General features: G+C 45.0%; 1 protein-coding gene across 6 annotated transcripts in view; it reads right to left on the bottom strand.

Annotated features, from left to right (window-relative positions):
• Positions 1–15,767: 15,767 nt before the first annotated feature.
• The window catches only part of LOC115080181 (zinc finger protein 665-like), a 172,387-nt gene continuing 165,030 nt past the window's right edge, over positions 15,768–23,124 (bottom strand). For 5 of the 6 annotated variants that reach the window (XM_029584285.1, XM_029584286.1, XM_029584287.1 and 2 more), the window contains 4 exons: positions 21,172–21,285; positions 20,927–21,040; positions 19,782–19,910; positions 15,768–18,856 (listed from right to left, as the gene is read on the bottom strand). In XM_029584285.1, the coding sequence (XP_029440145.1) occupies positions 16,527–18,856; positions 19,782–19,910; positions 20,927–21,040; positions 21,172–21,285 (2,687 nt within the window). In that variant the 3' untranslated portion in view covers positions 15,768–16,526. The remainder of the gene's footprint in view (positions 18,857–19,781; positions 19,911–20,926; positions 21,041–21,171; positions 21,286–23,124) is intronic. The other variant, XM_029584289.1, reaches the window with a different exon arrangement.

Here is a 23,124-nt window from a genome sequence, read left to right as displayed (position 1 = left end):
GATGGAGGGCTAAAATGTTTGGAAAGGTCCTGATTTTGGCCCTCCAGCTGCAGGTTAGCATCCGGACTAGCCAGCCCATAATGGTCTTTTTTTCTGCCGTCATATTTTGGTGTTTCCCCTGCAATGACACAATACAGTGGGCGATTGGCTAGCTGCTCTATTTTCACTTGGGGCCATTTTCAAAATATTGGGATTTTGAAACGGGACGTTCCACGTGTTCCTAGGGCATATAAACAATACCTTGCAAACGCCTACAGTGTGTGCGCACTTGCAGCACTGCGTGTAAATATTAAAGGGAAAAAAGGAATGGGGTAAGGGGTGTACTGGGTGGCAGTTCCGAAGTTTGCACGCAAGGTGCTATTCTGCGACTGGCCTGGGTGCGTCCATTACCGAACGTTTTCCGTAGGCCTTTATGCCTGCTGATTTAAAAGGCGAATTTTCAGAAGGCTCCGCCTATAAAATGAACACTTCAGCGCGTAAAACAGCATGTCCTCATGGATGTGGCATTTAAAACGTCCACACGTACGTGCGTAAGTAAGCAGCCATGAGTAAACGTGTGTGTGTGAGAGAGAGGGGCGTTCCCAGGTGGGGCCAACATTTCCTTGTATAAGTTCCCATTTTGGATCCTGCAAAACCAATGTCTGCTACCTGCTAATTAGCTGGTGTGAGAATAAAAGCCTTTATTCCCAAATATGGACTGAGTAAGGGGTGTGAGTACACTGGGGGAATTCAGGCAGAAGAACCAGGAGGGTCTCGATGACCGGAGATGGACTGGGTGAACTGGTAGGCACACATAAAACCCGACTTGGGTGGGGGGGGGGAGGATAAATGCATGTAACTTGCACAGATAAAATGTCCACAAGTACATTTTTAAAGTTAGATGCATAAATATGCAAATATAGCCTTGCGCACTACTTATCTGGATAAAAATATGATTTATCCAGCTACATCTTGAAATTGGCACTTATTTATTTATTTATTTAAAAACTTTTCTATACCGTCGTTAAGTTAGCTAACCATCACAATGGTTTACATAAGAGCACAACAATGAAACATATGGGTGGTATAGATTACAAATTGGTTATGTGCCATCATTGTACGGTAACAATTCATAATTATAAACTAAGGGGCGGATTTTAAGAGCCCTGCTCGCCTAAATCCGGGCGGATTTAGGCGAGCAGGGCCCTGCGCGCCGGTGGGCCTATTTTACATAGGCCTACCGGCGCGCGCAGAGCCCCGGGACTCGCGTAAGTCCCGGGGTTTTCTGAGGGGGGCGTGTCGGGGGCGGGCCCGATCCGCGCGGCGTTCTCGGAGCATTTCGGGGGCGGGCCCGGGGGCGTGGTTACGGCCTGGGGCGGTCCGGGGGCGTGGCTGCACCCTCCGGACCCGCCACCAGGTTGCGTCCCGGCGCGCGGGGATTTACGCCTCCCTCTGGGAGGCGTAAATCCCCCGACAAAGTTAAGGGGGGGGTTTAGACAGGGGCGGGTGGGTTAGGTAGGGGAAGGGAGGGGAAGGTGAGGGGAGGGCAAAAGAAAGTTCCGCTCCGATTTCGGAGCGGCCTCGGAGGGAACGGGGGTAGGCTGCGCGGCTCAGCGCGCGTCGTCTATACAGAATCGATAGCCTTGCGCGCGCCGATCCCGGATTTTAGCGGATACGCGCGGCTCTGCGCGTATCTACTAAAATCCAGCGTACTTTTGCTTGCGCCTGATGCACCAGCAAAAGTACGCCAAATCGCGCGGTTTGAAAATCTACCCCTAAGTGTGTATGTTAAGCTTGTTTGTTGGGAACATTTAGGCGGTTTGGTTTTACCATTACAATGCATTGTTAGGTTAAAATAACAGCTTATCTGGATAAGTTCCGACTTGTCACTACTTATATGATATCTTCTCTTCAGAAGAAGTAAGTGCAGAAGAAAAAAAAGTAGGAACGGGTTTTAGGGGTCAAGGAGGAATGGTAGTTAGGGGGGATAGGAACTGGTGTAGGCCCGGTGTCGCCGCACGTATATATATATTTTTTAAAACCCCCCGTACGTGCGTGCGCCGTTATAAAAATCGGGCACCCGTGCATGTGGGAATCGTATTTTATAACATGCGTGCGTGTTATAAAATCGCTGCGTCCCTGTGCACGCGCGCGTTTTTGAAAGTCTACCCTATAGTGTATATGGATTTTCAGAAAGTGTTTGACAAGGTACCGCATGAGCGACTCCTCAGGACATTGGGAGATCATGCGATTTGAGGCAATATCCTAGTGTGATTGGGAACAGGATAAAAGTCAGGAAACAGAGCCTAAGAATAAATGGTTACTTATCCGAAAAGAGCAAAGGTGGTTGCCCCAGGCATCTGTACTGGAACCTGTACAATGTAGCATATTCAGAAATGATCTTGAGAAAGGAATGACAAGCGAGGTGACCATATTTATAGATGACACAAATTGTTTCAATGCGTTAAAGTAGCAGAGGATTATGAAGAACTGCAGCGAATTCAGCTCAAAAGTCTGACATGCTATCTAAATGAGCCCATTGAAGAATTGAACACAACTATAATTTATTTATTTAGTGAGTTTTATACACTGTCATTCAGAATGGTCAAAATAACGCCATCATAACGGTTTACAAAATATAAGGTTACAGGGATGAGGGGGGTTCAACAGGGTTTCAAGATATAAACTGTTATTAAGCAAAGGGGATAACATGTATAATGTTAAAGAACATTTATAGAAACATAGATGTGATGAATTTCATTTCTTGAAGGAGGATTGGAATGTGAAGTAATTTTGTTGTTCAGTGGGTGAGTTGGTATGCTTTGTTGAATAACCAAGTTTTTAGATCTTTTTTGAAGGTTTTTAGGTTTTCTTGAGTTCTAAGCTCAGTTGGTAGTGAGTTCCAAAGTTTTGGGCTACCAAGGGAGATTGCTCTATTTTGGGTTGAGGTGAGTTGATTTGAGTGTGTTGGTGGTGTTTTTAGGAGTCCCTTATTTGCTGATCTAAGGTTTCTGCTTGGTGTATGTAGTTGTATATGGGGACTTAGCCAATTTTCTTGTTTTTCGTATATAATTTTATGTAAGAAGGATAGGACTGTACTGGCATATTGGGCGTATCAGTCCATCATCTGAGAACTAGCCACAATGGCACAGCACTATCTTCTTTCATGCCCAGTGACCATGTGTTTTCAATAACAGGGGACATCGTGAGTCCTCAACCTTCACAGCTGCTGCCACACTTCATGGAAAAGCAGGGCTTTCTGAAATGCAGCCTGCCTTTGCTTGGGTTTCCTATTTTTCCATGTGGGTGGCAAAAGGATTGACAGCATCTTGGAGGCCTTGCTGCTACTTTGCCTGCTATGCCCTGATACCACCACAGGAGCCTTACTGTTAATGCTCTGCCAGCCTGCCATGTCCCTAATACCGCCACAGGGACTTTACTGCTAATGCTCTCCCACCCTGCCATGCCCCTGGTACCACCCCATGACCTAATGCTCTGCCAGCCTGCCATGTCCATGATACTGCCACAGGGACTTTACTGCTAATGCTCTCCCACCCTGCCATGCCCCTGATACCACCCCATGACCTAATGCTCTGCCAGCCTGTCATGTCCATGATACTGCCACAGGGACATTACTGCTAATGCTGTCCCACCCTGCCATGCCCCTGATACCACCCCATGACCTAATGCTCTGCCAGCCTGCCATGTCCATGATACTGCCACAGGGACTTTACTGCTAATGCTCTCCCACCCTGCCATGCCCCTGATACCACCCCATGACCTAATGCTCTGCCAGCCTGCCATACCCAATACCACAGGAACGTTACTGCTACTGTGCTGCCAGCCAGCCATGTCCCTAATACCATCACAGGGACCTTACTGTTAATGCTCTGCCTGCCATGGCTGTTATGTATGAGCATGGGAATTTTTGGGCCTCTGTGTATGCTGCTGTTTGTTTCTTGGTTTATTTTTTCCCAGGAAAGAAAAATACATTTTAAAAAGTCTCCTCCCCCATCCACCTATTGTATGTCTTTTTGTTTTGTTCTAACCCCTCTACAATGATCCTAGCGTGGTTTTTCCACCTAGTTTGTTGCCAGAACAAAATTGTGACCAAAGACAAGATCCAGGTTATTACTACCACAGCACCTGTTCTAAAGTGCTGCTTTTTCTTCTACCCGGCCACAGTCCCAGCCTGGTTCTCCCATGCTCTTTGTTTGTGGATTATAGTGGGGTGGAGTGTCCACAAAAAGCCCTCAGTATGAAGGAAGAAATACAGGCAGAACAGAAATAAGGCAAATAAACCATTTGCATGTTGTAAATGGGATAACAGTTTTATTCAGCCAGCCCATTTTACAAGAAATCTAGATCAAGTTCAAGCACATAGGGGCGGATTTTCAAAGGGTTATGTGTGTATATTGCGCTTGTAACCCCGAAAGCCTGCTCCTGCATGCGCCGAGCCTGTTTTGCATAGGCTCGGCAACGCACACAAGCCCCAGGACGTGCGTATGTCCCGGGGCTCGAAAAAAGAGGCGGAGGCATGGCCAGAGGCCTCCGTAGGCCTGCTAGGCAGGCGCAACTTAAATAATAAAGGTGGGGGATTTAGTTAGGGCTGGGGGGTGGGTTAGATAGGGGAAGGGAGAGGAAGGTGGGGGGGGTGAAAGGAAAGTTCCCTCCGAGGCCGCTCCAATTTCGGAGCGGCTTCGGAGGGAACGGGGAAAGCCATCGGGGCTCCACTAGGGCTCGGCGTGCACAAGTGGGCACCCCCTTGCGCACACCGACCCCGGATTTTATAACATACGTGCGACTGCGCGCGCATGTTATAAAATCGGGCATAGGTTACAAAATTTGGCCCACAATGTAATAAAAGCTTTTTTAAATTAACCTCACAACTCCTAGGGAGCTTCACTGGGGAGAAACCTATTAGATGTTCTGAATGTGGTATAACAGCTACATTTGGAAAGGCCATTTCACCAGAAAATCAAAATTCCCCCCAGCAGATCTACTTCAAACAGGGAATATAAGGAAAGCGTATGCTAAGAAAATGATACTTAGCATAGTTCATTCTCTTGTACTGAATCTGACAATTGGCAGGTGAGCTTCATCAGAATAACTGGCATCTCCCGTGCCACTCTGCCTTGCTGCTGTACCCTTTATGCTACACCTGGGGGGTGCTTGTGCTACTCAGCCTTGCTGTGATGCTCAGACTTTACACCTTGAGGTTCTTTCTGACCCTCTGCCTTGCTGCTATACCCTTTATGCTACACCTGGGAGGTGCTTGTGCTACTCAGCCTTGCCGTGATGCTCAGACTTGACACCTTGAGGTCCTTTCTGACCCTCTGCCTTGCTGCTATACCCTTAATGCTACACCTGGGGGCTGCTTGTGCTCCTCAGCCTTGCCGTGATGCCCAGACTTTACACCTTGAGGTTCTTTCTGACCCTCTGCCTTGCTGCTATACCCTTAATGCTACACCTGGGAGGTGCTTGTGCTACTCCGCCTTGCTGTGATGCCCAGACTTTACACCTTGAGGTTCTTTCTGACCCTCTGCCTTGCTGCTATACCTTTAATGCTACACCTGGGGGGTGCTTGTGCTACTCCGCCTTGCCGTGATGCCCAGACTTTACACCTTGAGGTTCTTTCTGACCCTCTGCCTTGCTGCTATACCCTTAATGCTACACCTGGGGGGTGCTTGTGCTACTCAGCCTTGCCGCGATGCCCAGACTTTACACCTTGAGGTTCTTTCTGACCCTTTGCCTTGCTGCTATACCCTTTATGCTACACCTGGGAGGTGCTTGTGCTACTCAGCCTTGCCGTGATGCCCAGACTTTACACCTTGAGGTTCTTTCTGACCCTCTGCCTTGCTGCTATACCCTTAATGCTACACCTGGGGGGTGCTTGTGCTACTCCGCCTTGCCGTGATGCTCAGACTTTACACCTTGAGGTTCTTTCTGACCCTCTGCCTTGCTGCTATACCCTTTATGCTACACCTGGGAGGTGCTTGTGCTACTCCGCCTTGCTGTGATGCCCAGACTTTACACCTTGAGGTTCTTTCTGACCCTCTGCCTTGCTGCTATACCCTTAATGCTACACCTGGGGGGTGCTTGTGCTACTCCGCCTTGCCGTGATGCCCAGACTTTACACCTTGAGGTTCTTTCTGACCCTCTGCCTTGCTGCTATACCCTTAATGCTACACCTGGGGGGTGCTTGTGCTACTCAGCCTTGCCGCGATGCCCAGACTTTACACCTTGAGGTTCTTTCTGACTCTCTGCCTTGCTGCTATACCCTTTATGCTACACCTGGGGGGTGCTTGTGCTACTCAGCCTTGCCGTGATGCTCAGACTTTACACCTTGAGGTTCTTTCTGACCCTTTGCCTTGCTGCTATACCCTTAATGCTACACCTGGGAGGTGCTTGTGCTACTCGGCCTTGCTGTGATGCTCAGACTTTACACCTTGAGGTTCTTTCTGACCCTCTGCCTTGCTGCTATACCCTTTATGCTACACCTGGGGGGTGCTTGTGCTACTCAGCCTTGCCGTGATGCCCAGACTTTACACCTTGAGGTTCTTTCTGACCCTCTGCCTTGCTGCTATACCCTTTATGCTACACCTGGGCGGTGCTTGTGCTACTCAGCCTTGCTGTGATGCTCAGACTTTACACCTTGAGGTTCTTTCTGACCCTGTGCCTTGCTGCTACACCCTTAATGCTACACCTGGGGGGTGCTTGTGCTACTCATCCTTGCCGTGATGCTCAGACTTTACACCTTGAGGTTCTTTCTGACCCTCTGCCTTGCTGCTATACCCTTAATGCTACACCTGGGGGGTACTTTTTCTACTCAGCCTTGCCGTGATGCTCAGACTTTACACCTTGAGGTCCTTTCTGACCCTCTGCCTTGCTGCTATACCCTTAATGCTACACCTGGGGGGTGCTTGTGCTACTCAGCCTTGCCGTGATGCTCAGACTTTACACCTTGAGGTTCTTTCTGACCCTCTGCCTTGCTGCTATACCCTTAATGCTACACCTGGGGGGTGATTGTGCTCCTCAGCCTTGCCGTGATGCTCAGACTTTACACCTTGAGGTTCTTTCTGACCCTCTGCCTTGCTGCTATACCCTTAATGCTACACCTGGGGGGTGCTTGTGCTACTCCGCCTTGCTGTGATGCCCAGACTTTACACCTTGAGGTTCTTTCTGACCCTCTGCCTTGCTGCTATACCCTTAATGCTACACCTGGGGGGTGCTTGTGCTACTCAGCCTTGCTGAGATGCTCAGACTTTACACCTTGAGGTTCTTTCTGACCCTCTGCCTTGCTGCTATACCCTTAATGCTAAACCTGGTGGGTGCTTGTGCTACTCAGCCTTGCTGTGATGCCCAGACTTTACACCTTGAGGTTCTTTCTGACCCTCTGCCTTGCTGCTATACCCTTAATGCTACACCTGGGAGGTGCTTGTGCTACTCAGCCTTGCTGTGATGCTCAGACTTTACACCTTGAGGTTCTTTCTGACCCTCTGCCTTGCTGCTATACCCTTAATGCTACACCTGGGGGGTGCTTGTGCTACTCAGCCTTGCCGGGATGCCCAGACTTTACACCTTGATGTTCTTTCTGACCCTGTGCCTTGCTGCTATACCCTTTATGCTACACCTGGGAGGTGCTTGTGCTACTCAGCCTTGCCGTGATGCCCAGACTTTACACCTTGAGGTTCTTTCTGACCCTCTGCCTTGCTGCTATACCCTTAATGCTACACCTGGGGGGTGCTTGTGCTACTCAGCCTTGCCGCGATTCCCAGACTTTACACCTTGAGGTTCTTTCTAACCCTCTGCCTTGCTGCTATACCCTTAATTCTACACCTGGGGGGTGCTTGTGCTACTCAGCCTTGCCGTGATGCTCAGACTTTACACCTTGAGGTTCTTTCTGACCCTCTGCCTTGCTGCTATACCCTTTATGCTACACCTGGGGGGGTGCTTGTGCTCCTCAGTCTTGCTGTGATGCTCAGACTTTACACCTTGAGGTTCTTTCTGACCCTCTGCCTTGCTGCTATACCCTTTATGCTACACCTGGGGGGTGCTTGTGCTACTCAGCCTTGCCGGGATGCCCAGACTTTACACCTTGAGGTTCTTTCTGACCCTCTGCCTTGCTGCTATACCCTTAATGCTACACCTGGGGGGTGCTTGTGCTACTCAGCCTTGCCGCGATTCCCAGACTTTACACCTTGAGGTTCTTTCTGACCCTCTGCCTTGCTGCTATACCCTTAATGCTACACCTGGGGGGTGCTTGTGCTACTCAGCCTTGCCTTGATGCTCAGACTTTACACCTTGAGGTTCTTTCTGACCCTCTGCCTTGCTGCTATACCCTTTATGCTACACCTGGGGGGTGCTTGTGCTCCTCAGCCTTGCTGTGATGCTCAGACTTTACACCTTGAGGTTCTTTCTGACCCTCTGCCTTGCTGCTATACCCTTTATGCTACACCTGGGGGGTGCTTGTGCTACTCAGCCTTGCCGGGATGCCCAGACTTTACACCTTGAGGTTCTTTCTGACCCTGTGCCTTGCTGCCATGGCCCAGTCCTTACATCTTGAGGAGCTCCTGTAATGCTGGGGCTGCTTTGCACCTCTCATATTGCGTTGGTGTCTTGATACCATTGTTTTTGCTGTTTTGCCCCTTTATCAGTGCCTTGGGGTTTTCTCTACCACTTCTTCTACTTCGTGCCCCCTTCAAGGTAGCTTACAATGCTGATGCCACTGCCTCTGGTGCTGCCATCAAAGGCTCATACCATAATTGCTGGTGCCCTCTTTTAGAGCCTTGGGGTGTTCTTCCCACACTTTCGTCTTTGCTCCTCTGACTATGCCATGGAGAGGTCCTGTCAATGCTGATACCCCTTTGCCCATTTCCAGAAACTGAGGCTGGTAATGCCACTTTCGAGGTACCTTGAAGGTCTTTTCCCCTTCTGATGATTTCTTCTCACAGGTTTCCTGAGAACTGATGAGAGAACACCAATTCTGGAACCCAAATTCACTATAATGCTTCCCCCATTGACTTTAATGACACATGAAAAAAAATAGAACATATATTTGTTCATTTCAAATTTTAAAATTAATGAAATTAATTTGGATCTCCATGAAATGAATGGAAAAAACAAAACATTTCTCAGATCTGCACATTCCTAATGTTTATGGCATGATATTTAAGTTTTACTAGCGGAAAAAGGTATATAAATGAACAAGTTTAGATGAGCTATTCCTGAATAGGTGTTCACGCCTGGATTTTAGCATGGCACAGGCTTTTTCCACGTCCTAACTTCATGCAATACTTGGCATTCATAATCCATGGACCCCTAATTTCAGAAAGTATATCCAGAAACAGGTTTTAAAAAGAGTGCTACTGAGAAGGGAAATCTTTTCTTACACTTATAAAAAGTATTCATTTCTGTATCTCCAAATCTGAAGTCTCAATTGGATCATGGCGGTGTCCTGCAAGCATGTACTGCTCTCTGCCACTGCTGCTCCATCATCAAAAGAGACCCTAAGTACCCTCACCCGCGGCCATCAAAAGAGGCCCACCGACACTAGCACATCATCAAAAGAGGTGCACCGACACTAGCACGTCATCAAAAGAGGTGCACCGATGTGCGCAAGAACAGGCCTATGATGATGACATCATGTTGTTTAGCTTTGGGGGGGCCGGACATAATGGCAACTGGAAAAAGTTATTGTGGGCCCAAAAAAATCATATCATCGGGCCAGTTCTGCCCCATGGACCTTAGTTTGCCTACCCCTGTCTTTAGTATTTGCATTCTGCCAGACGGCCGCCTTCTGGAGTTCATGAGGGGTCATTTTTATGGGCAGCAGATCGAGGAGCACTTAGTCATTTTTCTTATTCGGACCATAGAGTTGGGACTATGTCGGCCCTATTTTCTTGGACTCTGACTGCATGTCTTGGTACTTAAGGTTCTTTGCTTTCTCCATATGATTCAGAGTATTTCCTGGGTACTGACACCACCATCCTAAATGCCATTCTTGTGGTTTTCTCCTTCACCATGACAGCTGATTTCTAGCATCACATTTCCTGTCCCAGGTGATGGCAACGTCTTTATTCTCTTCTCTTCTTTTGGGTTGAGCTCCCAGTGTTTGGTTCCTCAATGTTATAATGTTTACGCCGCTTCCAATGAATAAGCCCTGCCACCTCGTCGTGCCTTTCTGACATCAGCACATCCCATCCAGCGATGAGACGTGTATCTCTTTCCCGCAGAATCTGCATTTGGCCCTTTTACCGGTCTTTTCTATGCTGGTTGAGAACCATCTTGTCTGTGATCCTCTCTCATGAGCTGCAGAGAGCTACTCCAGATACCACGTGGGGTATCTGGAGTAGCTCTCTGCACTTCCCCTTATATTTGTGCTTCTGTCAATTATCTTTCCTTGCTTGCTGGTCTAATCCTTTAAAGAGTTTTTTGTTTTGCTAATTCTGTAGCTTCTTTTCCTTCATGTGCTGGTGGATTTTCAGTCATTCCTTCTACTTGTTGGAACGATTGTCCAAGCTTAAGGACTGAGACAGATGATGCTCACTTGCTTTTGTATTTCTTCTGTACTGTTTGAGCATTTGGATCTGTTGATACCATTAAGGATGCCTGCAGGCCTATTATGGTAGCTCTATAGGTGTAATCAATTTCTATAACACTCATACCACCTTCAGCTCGAGGGATGTGTAATCTTGGTACTCAGTGGTTCTGATAGTTTATGGTTGTGCTCCCCGAGTTTGGTATAGCGATATTATAATCATTGCATGGTTTCCAGTGAATAAGCCTCGCTACCCTGTTGTGCCTTTCTGTATACAGGCCTTCTGACGTCAGCACATCACATCCAGTGACGAGATATGTAACAGGTTCCAGTTCACTTCCGCAGAATCACTTATCCATGTTACCCGTCTTTTCTATGCTGGCCGTGAACTACCTTGTCCATAGTCTACTGTCCTGTGCTGCAATTATCAATCTCTCATTCAGTGTGGATTCTTTCATGTATTCTTAGGTCAGATATCATACAGAAGCTTTTATCACACTGAGCATTTATATAAAAACTGTTTATTGAAGGAAACAAAAACAATTCACAAGTCACACATTTTGACAAACACCGTAACAACTAGCATGGTTTAGAAATGAAAACAATATGACTTTTTTCAATAAACCCCATGGTTTTTTTTAATTTGTAAAACTTTTTATTAAAGCGAAAGAACAGGTGTAACAAACCATAGAGAAAACTTTAAAATAAGTGAAAAGAAGCACTAAGTGACTGTTACCTTCTCCTCCCCAGCCTACTGCTGAACGACTCGCTCGGGTAAGGAAAAGGTACAAATCCCTTAACGCCCAGAGGGAAAAGCATGTGTTTCATGCATGGTGCCATCTCTGACATCCCCAACCCAGTAGTTAATGATCAGACTCTAGCAAACAACAATAAACTCCAGCAATTTTCAGTATTGTAAAAAGAAAGCACAAAGAGATCTCAGCTAGTCTGAGAAATGTTGTCACATTGTGAAAAAGCCTCCATCTTTGATGCTCAATCTTCTGGGGCACCTGAAAATCTGAAATTGATAGCAATTTAGGGTTATTTTCCAAACTTTCCCAAAACCGACAGAAGTCTAATGTTGCATTATGAGACTTTCAAAGCAAATGCCATACAGCCCTTGATATGTAGCCCCCCGTGATAAATCCTGAGAGAGCCTCCATCCATTAGGAAATCCTGATACTCAGTCTTCTGGGGCATCCAAGACAGTGGCAACCAAAGGGTGACTGAAATCACAACAGTTTAAGGATAGTTGCCGAAAAATACATTCAACAGTGCAGTTCAATACTATACTCCACAGGAGGACCAGTGCAGTATTATGAAACTTAAAAAGCAAATGTCCCACAGCGCTTAATACATAGGAACTGGTACTCACAACAGCTGCTTCCTCTGCCACATTGTAGACTATAATCTTTAGCACAGTACTTGGGTTTTTTCCCCCAGTTTTTCCTCAGAAGCCTATGCGTCAACTGGAGAATGGAGCCAAGTGACTACCCCATTAAGGGGTGACCTGCAGCTTCGCTGGGTAAATCAGCATACATTGAATATTTAAAGAATGAAACAGGCTGGAGTAAATTCTTGCTGCAATACTGCTCGTTTAGTTGAGCAATCTTGAAAAATGAGAATCCGCTTATTATCATGGAGCAGCTCTTTCCCTTTGCATACAGCTTGCATGATAGCCATTTTGTGGAGGAAAATTTAACAAGCGAGCTACTGCTATATGCGGTCTGGATCCCGCCTCCAGCTTACGACCCCAGCTGATGAGCACGCTCTACCTATAGCCTACCCCGGTCTGTAGAGAGGCTTAACTTATGTGGCAGTCAGGCCTCGAGAAAACTTTGTAACTCAGAATCTGATCTACTTTCTGGAAGGCCAATGAAGCACAAGTTTTCCTAGGACTGATTTTCAAGGTCCTTCAGCTTGTCTTCAAATTTTTCTATTTGCCTCTTCATCGTGCCCAGGCCTGCCATCCACTGTGTTACCTCGGTAACTTCCTGAAAGAAGATAAGGTTCCTGTCATCTCTTTCATTTTATCATAAAATCTTTCAAATTTTATCTCCAGTGCTATCACTACCACAGTGGTAAGATCCACGATCACAGCTTTGCTTAGCAGGGAGATTTCAGAGTCAGATGACCCCTCCATCATCTTGGGATATGTCAGCCTACTATTCTCCTTATCCTCCTTTATTTTTTTTTTGTGAGACAGGAGGACATTATATAATGAGTATTCCTTTACGGGATGGACACAGTTTGAGGGAGTGAAAAGAAGTCCCATTACTTTTGAACGTAGAAGAAAAATAGCTATTTAGGGTAGGTGGAATGGTGCGGCACCCAAAGCAGCACGATTGCACGTCTTGCCCGGCTCACAGCATCACGTTATCCTCATTCTGAACATTTAAATGGTCTATCTTCCTTGTGATTTATCTCATAGCATTGCAGGTGGTTTTTCTGACTGAAACATTTATCACGTTTAGAACATGTAAATGGTTTCTCTTCTGTATCATTTCATGTACTCAAAGAGTTGCCGTTGTCTGTGAAACATTTATCACATCCAGAGCATTTAAAAGGTTTCATGCCATGTGCATCTTTCCATGTTTTCTTAAGTCCATATTTATTACTGAAGCTGACTGGTTTTTCTCCTCCTGTGTATCATTTCATGCACTCACAGGTTGCTTTTGCATTTGAAATATTTATCATATGCCAAACATTGAAATGGCTTTTCTTGGGGCATTTTCTCCAAATGTATTTATTTTGCGCATACCTTGTGTCACGGTTTTGCCTGGAGCGCAGTCTTCCCTCCACCAGTCCTCAGCAAGCCTTGCTCACTACCTTGCCAGTTACCTCCTCACTGGTCCTACTATGCCCAAGCCTCAGCCCTAATTAACCCAGCCTGATTAATACCTCAGTGCCTCTTCATTGAGTCACCTCGGCTCTCTGACCTGGCCTACCCTTTTGGACTCCGGGCCTTCTGCCTTGCCTAGTGGCCTCCAGGTCTCCTACCTAGCTGCTTCCGGGCTTTCTGACTTGTGGCCTCTGGGCCTTCTGTGATTTCTCTTCTGTCTTGTCCTTGCCCTGCCTCATGTCCTGTCCTTTTCCGGTCCAGTCCTTGTTCTGTCCTGCCCTTGTCCGCTCTTCATCCTGCCCAGTACGGTTCAGTCCTTGACGGTTTCCCTGGCCTTGCCCTTGTCCTTAGTCCGGCCCCCAGCCTGTTCTCTGTATTCTGACCCCAGCCTGTGCTTTGTGTCCAGCCCTCAGCCAGTACCTGCCTCCAGCCTGTGCCTGCCTTGCCTCGTCCACCCAGTACCTGACCTCAGCTCCCAGCTTGCATAGAAGCTCCCAGTCCGTGTCTGTGTCACGATACTCCACAGAAGACAAGTCCTACCAGCTCCCAGAACCCAAGGCTTAACCTGCGGGGGAGAGGGTTGGATAGGCAGAAGACCAGCTTCAGTCCTGTCCTGCAATCCTGTACTGCCGCTGTGGGGGTGCTCCCTGACTCCAGGCTGCCAGTCCATGACACCTTGAAAGGAATGAAGCTCATTTGTAAGCCATGCCATGTTGAGGATTATCTCAGTTTCTCAAATTTACTGCTAATGCCCTTCTTAGTGCTTGAATTGTATCAAAGAGAGCCTCCTTCTGGCGTTCATAGGGTGTAATCTTAATAGGCAACAGATCAAGATGCACTTGAAAATTCTTCTTAATCAGACCAGTGGCACCCAATCTATTTGGGACTATTTCTGTATCTTTCTGTCACATTTTCTTCTTCTCTGATTGCATTGCTTGGTACTTAAGGATCTTTGCTTTCTCCATATAATCCACAGAATAATCACTGGGTACTGCGACTTCTATCAGCAATGCCGTTCTTGTGTTTTTCTCCTTCGCCACAATATCTGGTTTTCACGCATCGATCTTACTGTCTGTGATGTCCCAGATGATCACAACTTTCTCCACTATTCTATTAGGGTTGTGGTCCCAATGTTTGTTTGGCACATCAATGTTATAATGTTTACACAGCTTCCAATGAATAAACTGTGCTTCCTTGTTGTGCTTCTCTTAATACAGGCCTTCTGACATCTGGTCTGATTTTTTGAACCGGTAGATGTAGTGTACTTGGATTTTCAGAAGGCGTTTGACAAAGTCCCTCATGAGAGGCTTCTAGGAAAAGTAAAAAGTCAAGGGATAGGTGGCGATGTCTTTCGTGGATTACAAACTGGCTAAAAGACAGGAAACAGAGAGTAGGATTAAATGGACAGTTTTCTCAGTGGAAGGGAGTGGGCAGTGGAGTGCCTCAGGGATCTGTACTTGGACCGGTGCTTTTCAATATATTTATAAATGATCTGGAAAGAAATACGACGAGTGAGATAATCAAATTTGCAGATGATACAAAATTGTTCAGAGTAGTTAAATCACAAGCAGATTGTGATACATTACAGGAGGACCTTGCAAGACTGGAAGATTCGGCATCGAAATGACAGATGAAATTTAATGTGGATAAGTGCAAGGTGATGCATATAGGGAAAAATAACTCTTGCTGTAGTTACACAATGTTAGGTTCCATATTAGGTGCTACCACCCAAGAAAGAGATCTAGGCGTCATAGTGGATAAAACATTGAAATCGTCGGTTCAGTGTGCTGCAGCAGTCAAAAAAGCAAACAAACAGAATGTTGGGAATTATTAGAAAGGGAATGGTTAATAAAATGGAAAATGTCCTAATGCCTCTATATCGCTCCATGGTGAGACCGCACCTGGAATACTGTGTACAGTTCTGGTCACCGCATCTCAAAAAAGATATAGTTGCACTGGAGAAAGTGCAGAGAAGGGCGACCAAAATGATAAGGGGAATGGAACAGCTCCCCTATGAGGAAAGACTAAAGAGGTTAGGACTTTTCAGCTTGGAGAAGAGACGGCTGAGGGGGGGATATGATAGAGGTGTTTAAAATCATGAGAGGTCTAGAACGGGTAGATGTGAATCGGTTATTTACTCTTTCAGATAATAGAAAGACTAGGGGGCACATGAAGTTAGCATGTGGCACATTTAAAACTAATCGGAGAAAGTTCTTTTTCACTCAACACACAATTAAACTCTGGAATTTGTTGCCAGAGGATGTGGTTAGTGCAGTTAGTATAGCTGTGTTTAAAAAAGGATTGGATAAGTTCTTGGAGGAGAAGTCCATTACCTGCTATTAATTAAGTTGACTTAGATAATAACCACCGCTATTACTAGCAACGGTAACACGAAATATTTAGTTTTTGGGTACTTGCCAGATTCTTATGGCCTGGATTGGCCACTGTTGGAAACAGGATGCTGGGCTTGATGGACCCTTGGTCTGACCCAATATGGCATGTTCTTATGTTCTTCTCTTGTTTTGCTAATTCTGTAACTTCTTTATCTTTGTGTATTGGTAGATGTTCACTTATTCCCTCTATTCGCTGGAATGATTTTCCAAGTTTAAGGACTGAGACTGATGCTTGCTTGCTTTCGTATTTCTGCACTGTTTAAGCATGTGGATCCATTGATGCCATTAAGGATGCCTGAAGGCCTATTTTGGTAGCTCTATAACTGTAATCCATTCCAATAAGACTCTTACCACCTTCAGCTCTAGCTATGTACAAGATCAGCATCCACTGGTTCTTACAAATTACCTGATGGGCGTGGAGGAGCTTTCTTGTTTTTACATCCAGTCTACTATTCCAAAACTGTATGATACCGCAGAAATTGCAAGGTGATTAATAGCTTGTATCTTATTTCGTGCTGTTAAAGTACTCTTCAATATCTGCTACACTCTCCTATAGTTTTCTTTACTGATCTTTCTCTCAATACTTTATGCTGAATTTTTTCATATTCCTTTAATTCTAGATATGCATATATTCATTTCTATTCCAGTTACTTTATATTGCAATCTTCAGTCAGGGAAATATTTTCAGTTTGGCTTAATTTTCCTTTAAGGAAAGTTGCCTTAGCTCATTTGTCCAAGCCACATGTCATCCTAATGTCATTTGAGGAATTCCTCAACAAACACTGATGTGAATTCTTTCATGTTTTCTTAGAACAGATGTCTGACTGAAACATTTATCACATTCAGAACATTTAAATGGTTTTTCTCCAGTGTGAATTCTTTCATGTTTTCTTAGATCAGATTTACGCTTAAAGGGTTTATCGCATTCAGAACATTTAATTGGATTCTCTCCCGTGTGAATTCTTTCATGTATTCTTAGATCAGATTTGTAACGAAAACACTTATCACATTCAGAACATTGATATGGTTTCTCTCCAGTGTGTATTCTTTCATGTATTCTTAGTAGATATTTATGATGGAAGTACTTATCACATTGACAACACTGAAATGGTTTCTCTCCAGTATGGATTCTTTCATGTTTTCTTAGGCTAGATTTACACTTGAAGCTTTCATCACATTCAGAACATTTAAATGGATTCTCTCCAGTGTGGGTCACTTCATGGATTTGCAAGTTATATTTGACAGTAAAACATTTATCACATTCAGAACATTTAAATGGCTTCTCACCAGTGTGGATTCTTTCATGTATGCTTAATTGATATTTATGATGGAAACATTTACTGCATTCAAAACATTTAAATGGTTTCTCACCAGTGTGGGTCATTTCGTGTATTTTTAGGGAAGATTTACACATATAGGTTTTATCACATTCAGAACACTTAAATGATTTCTGGCCAGTGTGGGTCATTTCATGTTTTCTTAATTCAGATTTACTCCTGAAGTTTTTATCGCATTGAGAACATTTAAATGGTTTCTCTCCAGTGTGGATTCTTTTGTGTATTCCTAATTGATATCTATAATGAAAACATTTATTACATTCAGAGCAGTTAAATGGTTTCTGTCCTGTGTGTATTCTTTCATGTATTCTTAATTCATATTTACTCTTGAAACCTTTATCGCATTCAGAACAATTGAATGGTTTCTCACCAGTGTGGATTCTCTCGTGTGTTCTTAATTGATATTTATGATTGAAATATTTATTGCATTGATAACACCGAAATGCCTTCTCTCCTGTGTGGATGCTCTCATGTGTTCTTAGTTGGTATTTATGAAGGAAATATTTATCACACTGAAAACACTGAAATGGTTTATCTCCCGTGTGGATTCTTTCATGCATTCTTAATTTAGATTTTTGGCAGAAACATTTATCACATTCAGAACATCTGAAGGGTTTGTTTCCAGTGTGGGTTGTTTCATGTAGTCGTAATTCAGATTTACTCCTGAAACATTTATCACATTCAGAACAATCAAATGGCTTCTCTCCTGTGTGGATTCTTTCATGTATTCTTAATTCAGATTTGCTCCTGAAGCATTTATCACATTCTGAACAATTAAATGGTTTCTTTCCAGTGTGGGCGACTTCATGTTTTCTTAATTCAGATTTGATCCTGAAGCATTTATCACATTCAGAACATTTAAATGGTTTTTCTCCAGTGTGTGTTCTTTCATGTCTTCTTAATTCTGATTTACTCCGGAAGCATTTATCACATTCAGAACATTTATATGGCTTCTCTCCTGTGTGAGTCATTTCATGCAGTTGCAAGCTGTATTTGAAACTAAAAGATTTATCACACCAATTACATTTAAATGGTTTCTGTCCTTTGTGAAATTTCTGATGAACTGCAAGCTGTGATGTGTATGTAAAGTATTTTTCACATTCAGTACTCTTAAAAGGCTTGCCTTGTCTATGAATGTTTTTATGCTCTGTCAGGTCTGACGTACTACTACACCTTTCTTCCCATTCAGTACATTTTAATGGTCTTCCTCCTGAATGAATTCTTACATGCCTTTCCAGCTCAGCTCTGCAGGCAAAGCATTTTTCACACTGAGTACATTGTAATGGTTTCTTTGGCATGTGAACTTTTCTGTGTGCTGTAAGTTTTGTTTTCTTAGTGGTTCTTTTTTCACCTTCAGTACCTGCAATTTTTTTCTCCCTGCTATGATATTCTTGGATACATGTATTATTTGTCCTCGCAGTGAACTTGTTCCCACATTCAATTTTTTCTTGGTGCTTAACAGAATGTAAATTTGTAGTGAAGTCTTCCCAAGTATCAGCACTTCTAAATGGTTCTTCTCCTTCACCGAGTCTCTGCATTTGTACAAGATTTTGGCAGCATTTGGAATGTCTCTCTCTTTCGTTACAGGTGCTTGGTCTCCTTTTTTGGGCTTTTTCTTTCACCCTGGGTGGTGTCACTCTGATACCTCCTTCATAGTTAGATGAAGGATCTGGGATCTCGCTGGAGGGGTCTTTGTGTTTCCATTCCTCACGCTGCTGCCCATCACACAGTCTCTGTCTCTCTCTATTGTTCCTGAATCCATCATCTATTAGATAAACAATGAGTATAATCATTAATTATTCAACTATGGAGAAGAACAAATATGGAAAATGTAATTCCTTACCTGCTAATTTTCTTTCCTTGAGTTCTACCAGACCAGTTCAGATGAGTGTATTTTGCTCCCCCACCAGCAGCTGGAGACAGAAAATAAAAGATTAACTGTCTACTAAAGGCACTGTGTCATCAAAGCCAAACACTTAAACTCCTCTACGAGCAGGGGATAGCAAACTCTTAGGATTAACTAAAAACTAGGCCTGTCCCCCTTCAACTGGAAAGACCTGAAAAATTTACAAAACACAATAACCATTACCTTCTCTGAATAGTGCAAGAGCAGAGTAAAAAATAACTGGGTGAGACTCTGGACTTTCTGACTCCAACCCTCAAACACCTTGCAGACTTGGACAAAAGCTAGAGAAGTAGAATCCTTTCTTGCAAGCAACAATCTAGAAATCACTTCCTACCAGTAAACCTTGCCTCTTAGTCTCCTCCTCTCAAGAGCCCACGCCACAAAACAAAATGGTGCACCTGCTCCAAGCAAATCGGACCCTGATGTAGGACCCGATTGAACCGCACAGGGCTTCTGTACTGAATCTTATCAAATGTGCAAACCAAGGTCATCTTTGGGGCCACTAGAACCACACTTCCCTGATGTCTTTCTGTTCTGTGGGGCACCCTGCCTAGCAGTGGCCACGGCAGAAACACATGCAAAAGACAATGCTGAGGCCATGATCGAGAGAGAGCATCCAACCCTGGCTCTCTTCTGCGACTTGATGAACCAAGGTTGCTTTGGCATTGTTTGTTGTTGCCATCAAGTCCATCTGGGGTAGCCATAATCATGGAGAACACGGCATCTTCAAGCTGCCACTCTCTTTGGATCTGCCCAGCACCAGCTTTAATCCAAGCTGCATCACCTGCTCCTTGCAGCTCCTCACATGCGCCTGTGACCATCAGGTTTCCTCCTTCCTCGGATTCCTGGGACTCCGTCTTGACTCCTTTTTCCTTAAATCGGATTATAATGTCTGGTTTGACAGTGAGGGAGCCTGTTATGGGGAGAGATGGGTACAGTGAGGCCCACGTTCAGAGAGGTTTCTCAGGGTAAGTACTTCCTGATATTCGCAGGTGGATTCCCACCCCTTTTTAATGTCAGCAGTTAATGATACCGCTACTCCCTGTGTCTTGATAGTGAGGGGGTTTTTTCGTGTGATTTTCTGAACAAAGGTTCTTCCTCGCTTTGGATTTTAGAAACAGTGACCTATAAATGTTTAAATAAAATATTGGGAGCAATATTCAGCCGCTGAGCAGCTTGGCCAGTTAGTCGGCTAAATCTACCCAGCTATTTTAAAGTTAGCCTCCTGCCTGCCTCCAGAACACTCCCGACTTATGCACCTAAATTCTAGCCACATAATTCGTTATGTGGCTAGAATTTAGCTGCATAAATCTTTTAATATGCCTGTTTTGCTATTTAGACAGATAACGTTTGAGTTATCCATCTAAATTGCTTTTGTATATGGACCTCATTATAAAGTGGTCACACTATGTCCCACCAGTCTTCCTCTATCTCATTCTCTCCACCTTGTGCCAGGAGTCTCACATACAGGGTACATATAGGGAACTTTGAGCTGAGCTACATGCATTATCATACAAATAAGCTCATTAATATTAAACTATTTTACTATAAATTGCATTATATGCCATTATTTACATTAACCCACCAGTGATGTAAAAATGAACTACAGTGGCATTGTTGTGCTAAGCTTCCATGGCTAGATGAAGTCATACTGCCCTCCAACAATGCAGAAGCCCCTCCACACCCACCATCCTGGCAACACAGAGTACTTAACCCTATGACAGTATAGGCTGAAGGGCCATGCCCGCCTCCCTCCATGGGATCCCCACCATCAGGAGTACTCCCCATCAGGCAGTTTAATCCATCCGAAGAAGGGAAACAGACAATGAGTAAGAGAACAGTTGACAGCATCTTACCCCACGAGTGCCAAAATACAAAATGGCACCGGCTGACCTTAGTGAAGGTGACCAGGAGGAATCTGATACTCACCTATTACAGTAGGGAGAATCTCTTCAGTCCTCTCTGATTCAGGAGGGTCCATGAAGGGCAGATCTTCCTCTTGTTTAACACTCAGTGAGAACACAGACGTTACGATCGGAAGGCCTGGATGAGAAAACAAACCTGGCTAGAAGGAGTCACCCAGGACCTGCTAATGTTATATTAGGAAAGGGATTTTAAGTCTACAAATGTGATGTGAAAATGCAAGGCCCTTTAAATCCAGAACATTTACTTACTAATGGGGGGGTCCTTCATGTTTTCTTTTCCCTCCCACTCACAGGATTCAGTGAAATATTTCTCATCTTCCGTTTTAATCTTGAATATAACATCAGGATTAAGAATTGAATAACCTGTCAAGAGAAACATGAAATTATATTTTAAATGGCGAAATTACTTACCTGATAATTTTGTTTTCCTTAGTGTAGATAGATGGACTCAGGACCAATGGGTTATGCTCTCCTGCCAGCAGATGGAGACAGAGTCAGGTTTCAAAGCTGCCGTCACCCTAGATATACCCATGCAGTGTCCTCAGCCCTTCAGTATTCTCTTCAAAAGCCATTGTAGACATACTATTGAAAAACTTTAATAAACGTGAATACAACTTAATAACTTGATTAAAATACTTGATTAAAAAACTGGTGACTGTAACTGTACTCAATCAAACATAAGTGCTGAATCCCAGCAATATTATAAGATACCCTGATCTAGGGATTGGACGACGGCTTACCTGTAACCTCATGGAATCGAGATTCACCTATGGGCGATTCCTTGGTACCGTTCATGGGCAGCCATGGGTGGGATGCTGAGTCCATCTGTCTACACTAAGGAAAACAAAATTATCAGGTAATTTCTCCATTTCCTTGCATGTAGCCAGATGGACTCAGGACCAATGGGATGTACAAAAGCTACTCCTGAACGGGGCAGGAGGCTGTCCATGGTCCAGTTAGCACTGCCCTCGCAAAGGCTGTCTCCTCTCGGGCCTGGATGTCCAGGCGATATAATCTGGAGAAGGTGTGTAAGGAGGACCACGTCGCTGCTCGGCAGATGTCAACAGGAGACAGTAGCTTAGCTTCCGCCCAGGATACTGCCTGGGTCCCAGTGGAATGAGCTTTAATCTGAAGGGGTAAAGACGTCCCTGCTTCTACATAAGCTGCCGTGATCACTTCCTTGATCCAGCGAGCTATGGTAGCTCGCAAAGCTGCTTCGCCTCGTTTCTTTCCACCGTGAAGAACAAACAAGCGGCCCATCTTGTGCATCGGTTCTGAAAGTTCCAGATACCGTACTAAAAGCCTACTGACGTTTAAGTGGCGTAGGAGGCAGTAGTCTTTCGTGTCCTTGCGTTTATCTAGCACTGGTAAGGAAATGGACTGGTTCAGTGAAACTCCGAGACTACCTTTGGTAAGAAGAAAGGAACGGGGCGAAGCTGTAACATTCCTGGAGTCAACCAGAGGAACGGCTCCCACCATGACAGCGCCTGTAATTCAGAGATGCAACAAGCCAAGCATATCACCCCCAAGAATACAGTCTTCAGCGTTAACAAGCATAGAGACAGATTGTGCAGCAGCTGAAAGGAAGGCCCTGCTAAAAAGTCCAATACTAGATTGAGGTTCCATAGGGGGACTGGCCACTTTAAGGATAGTCGGAGGTGTTTAACCACTTTTAGAAAACAGGACAAGTCCGGATACATTGACAGGCGGGCTCCATTCACCTTGCCTCTTAAATAGGAGAGAGCCGCCACCTGGACCTTCAAGGAGTTGAGGGACAACCCTTTGTTCAGGCCATCCTGTAAAAATTCCAAAATCATGGGGATCTTGGTCGTCTGAGGGGGCACCCCACGTTCCTTGCACCAGGCCTCAAATATTCTCCAGATCCGCACGTACTCTGAGGACATCAAGAACTGCCGTGTGCAGAGTAAGGTGGCTATTACTGCCACCGAATAACCACACTTCATCAGGCGAGCCCTCTCAAGGGCCAGACCATAAGACAAAATCGAGTTGGGTCCTCGTAAAGGATCAGACCTTGCTGGAGAAGGTCCCTGTGTAGGATGAGGCATAGGGAGCTCTCCACCAGAAGCCTCTGCATGTCTGCATACCATGGGCATCTGGGCCAATTCTGGGCCACTAGAAGGACTAATCCTCTGTGGTATTTGATCTTGCAAATGATCTTGCCCAGCGGAGGCCACGGAAGGA

This window comes from Rhinatrema bivittatum, chromosome 19 (genome assembly GCF_901001135.1).
Source record: "Rhinatrema bivittatum chromosome 19, aRhiBiv1.1, whole genome shotgun sequence".
In the NCBI taxonomy this organism is placed as follows: Eukaryota; Metazoa; Chordata; class Amphibia; order Gymnophiona; family Rhinatrematidae; genus Rhinatrema; species Rhinatrema bivittatum.
The sequence above is the reverse complement of the archived record's forward strand: the minus strand, read 5'-3'. Positions and strand labels throughout refer to the sequence as shown.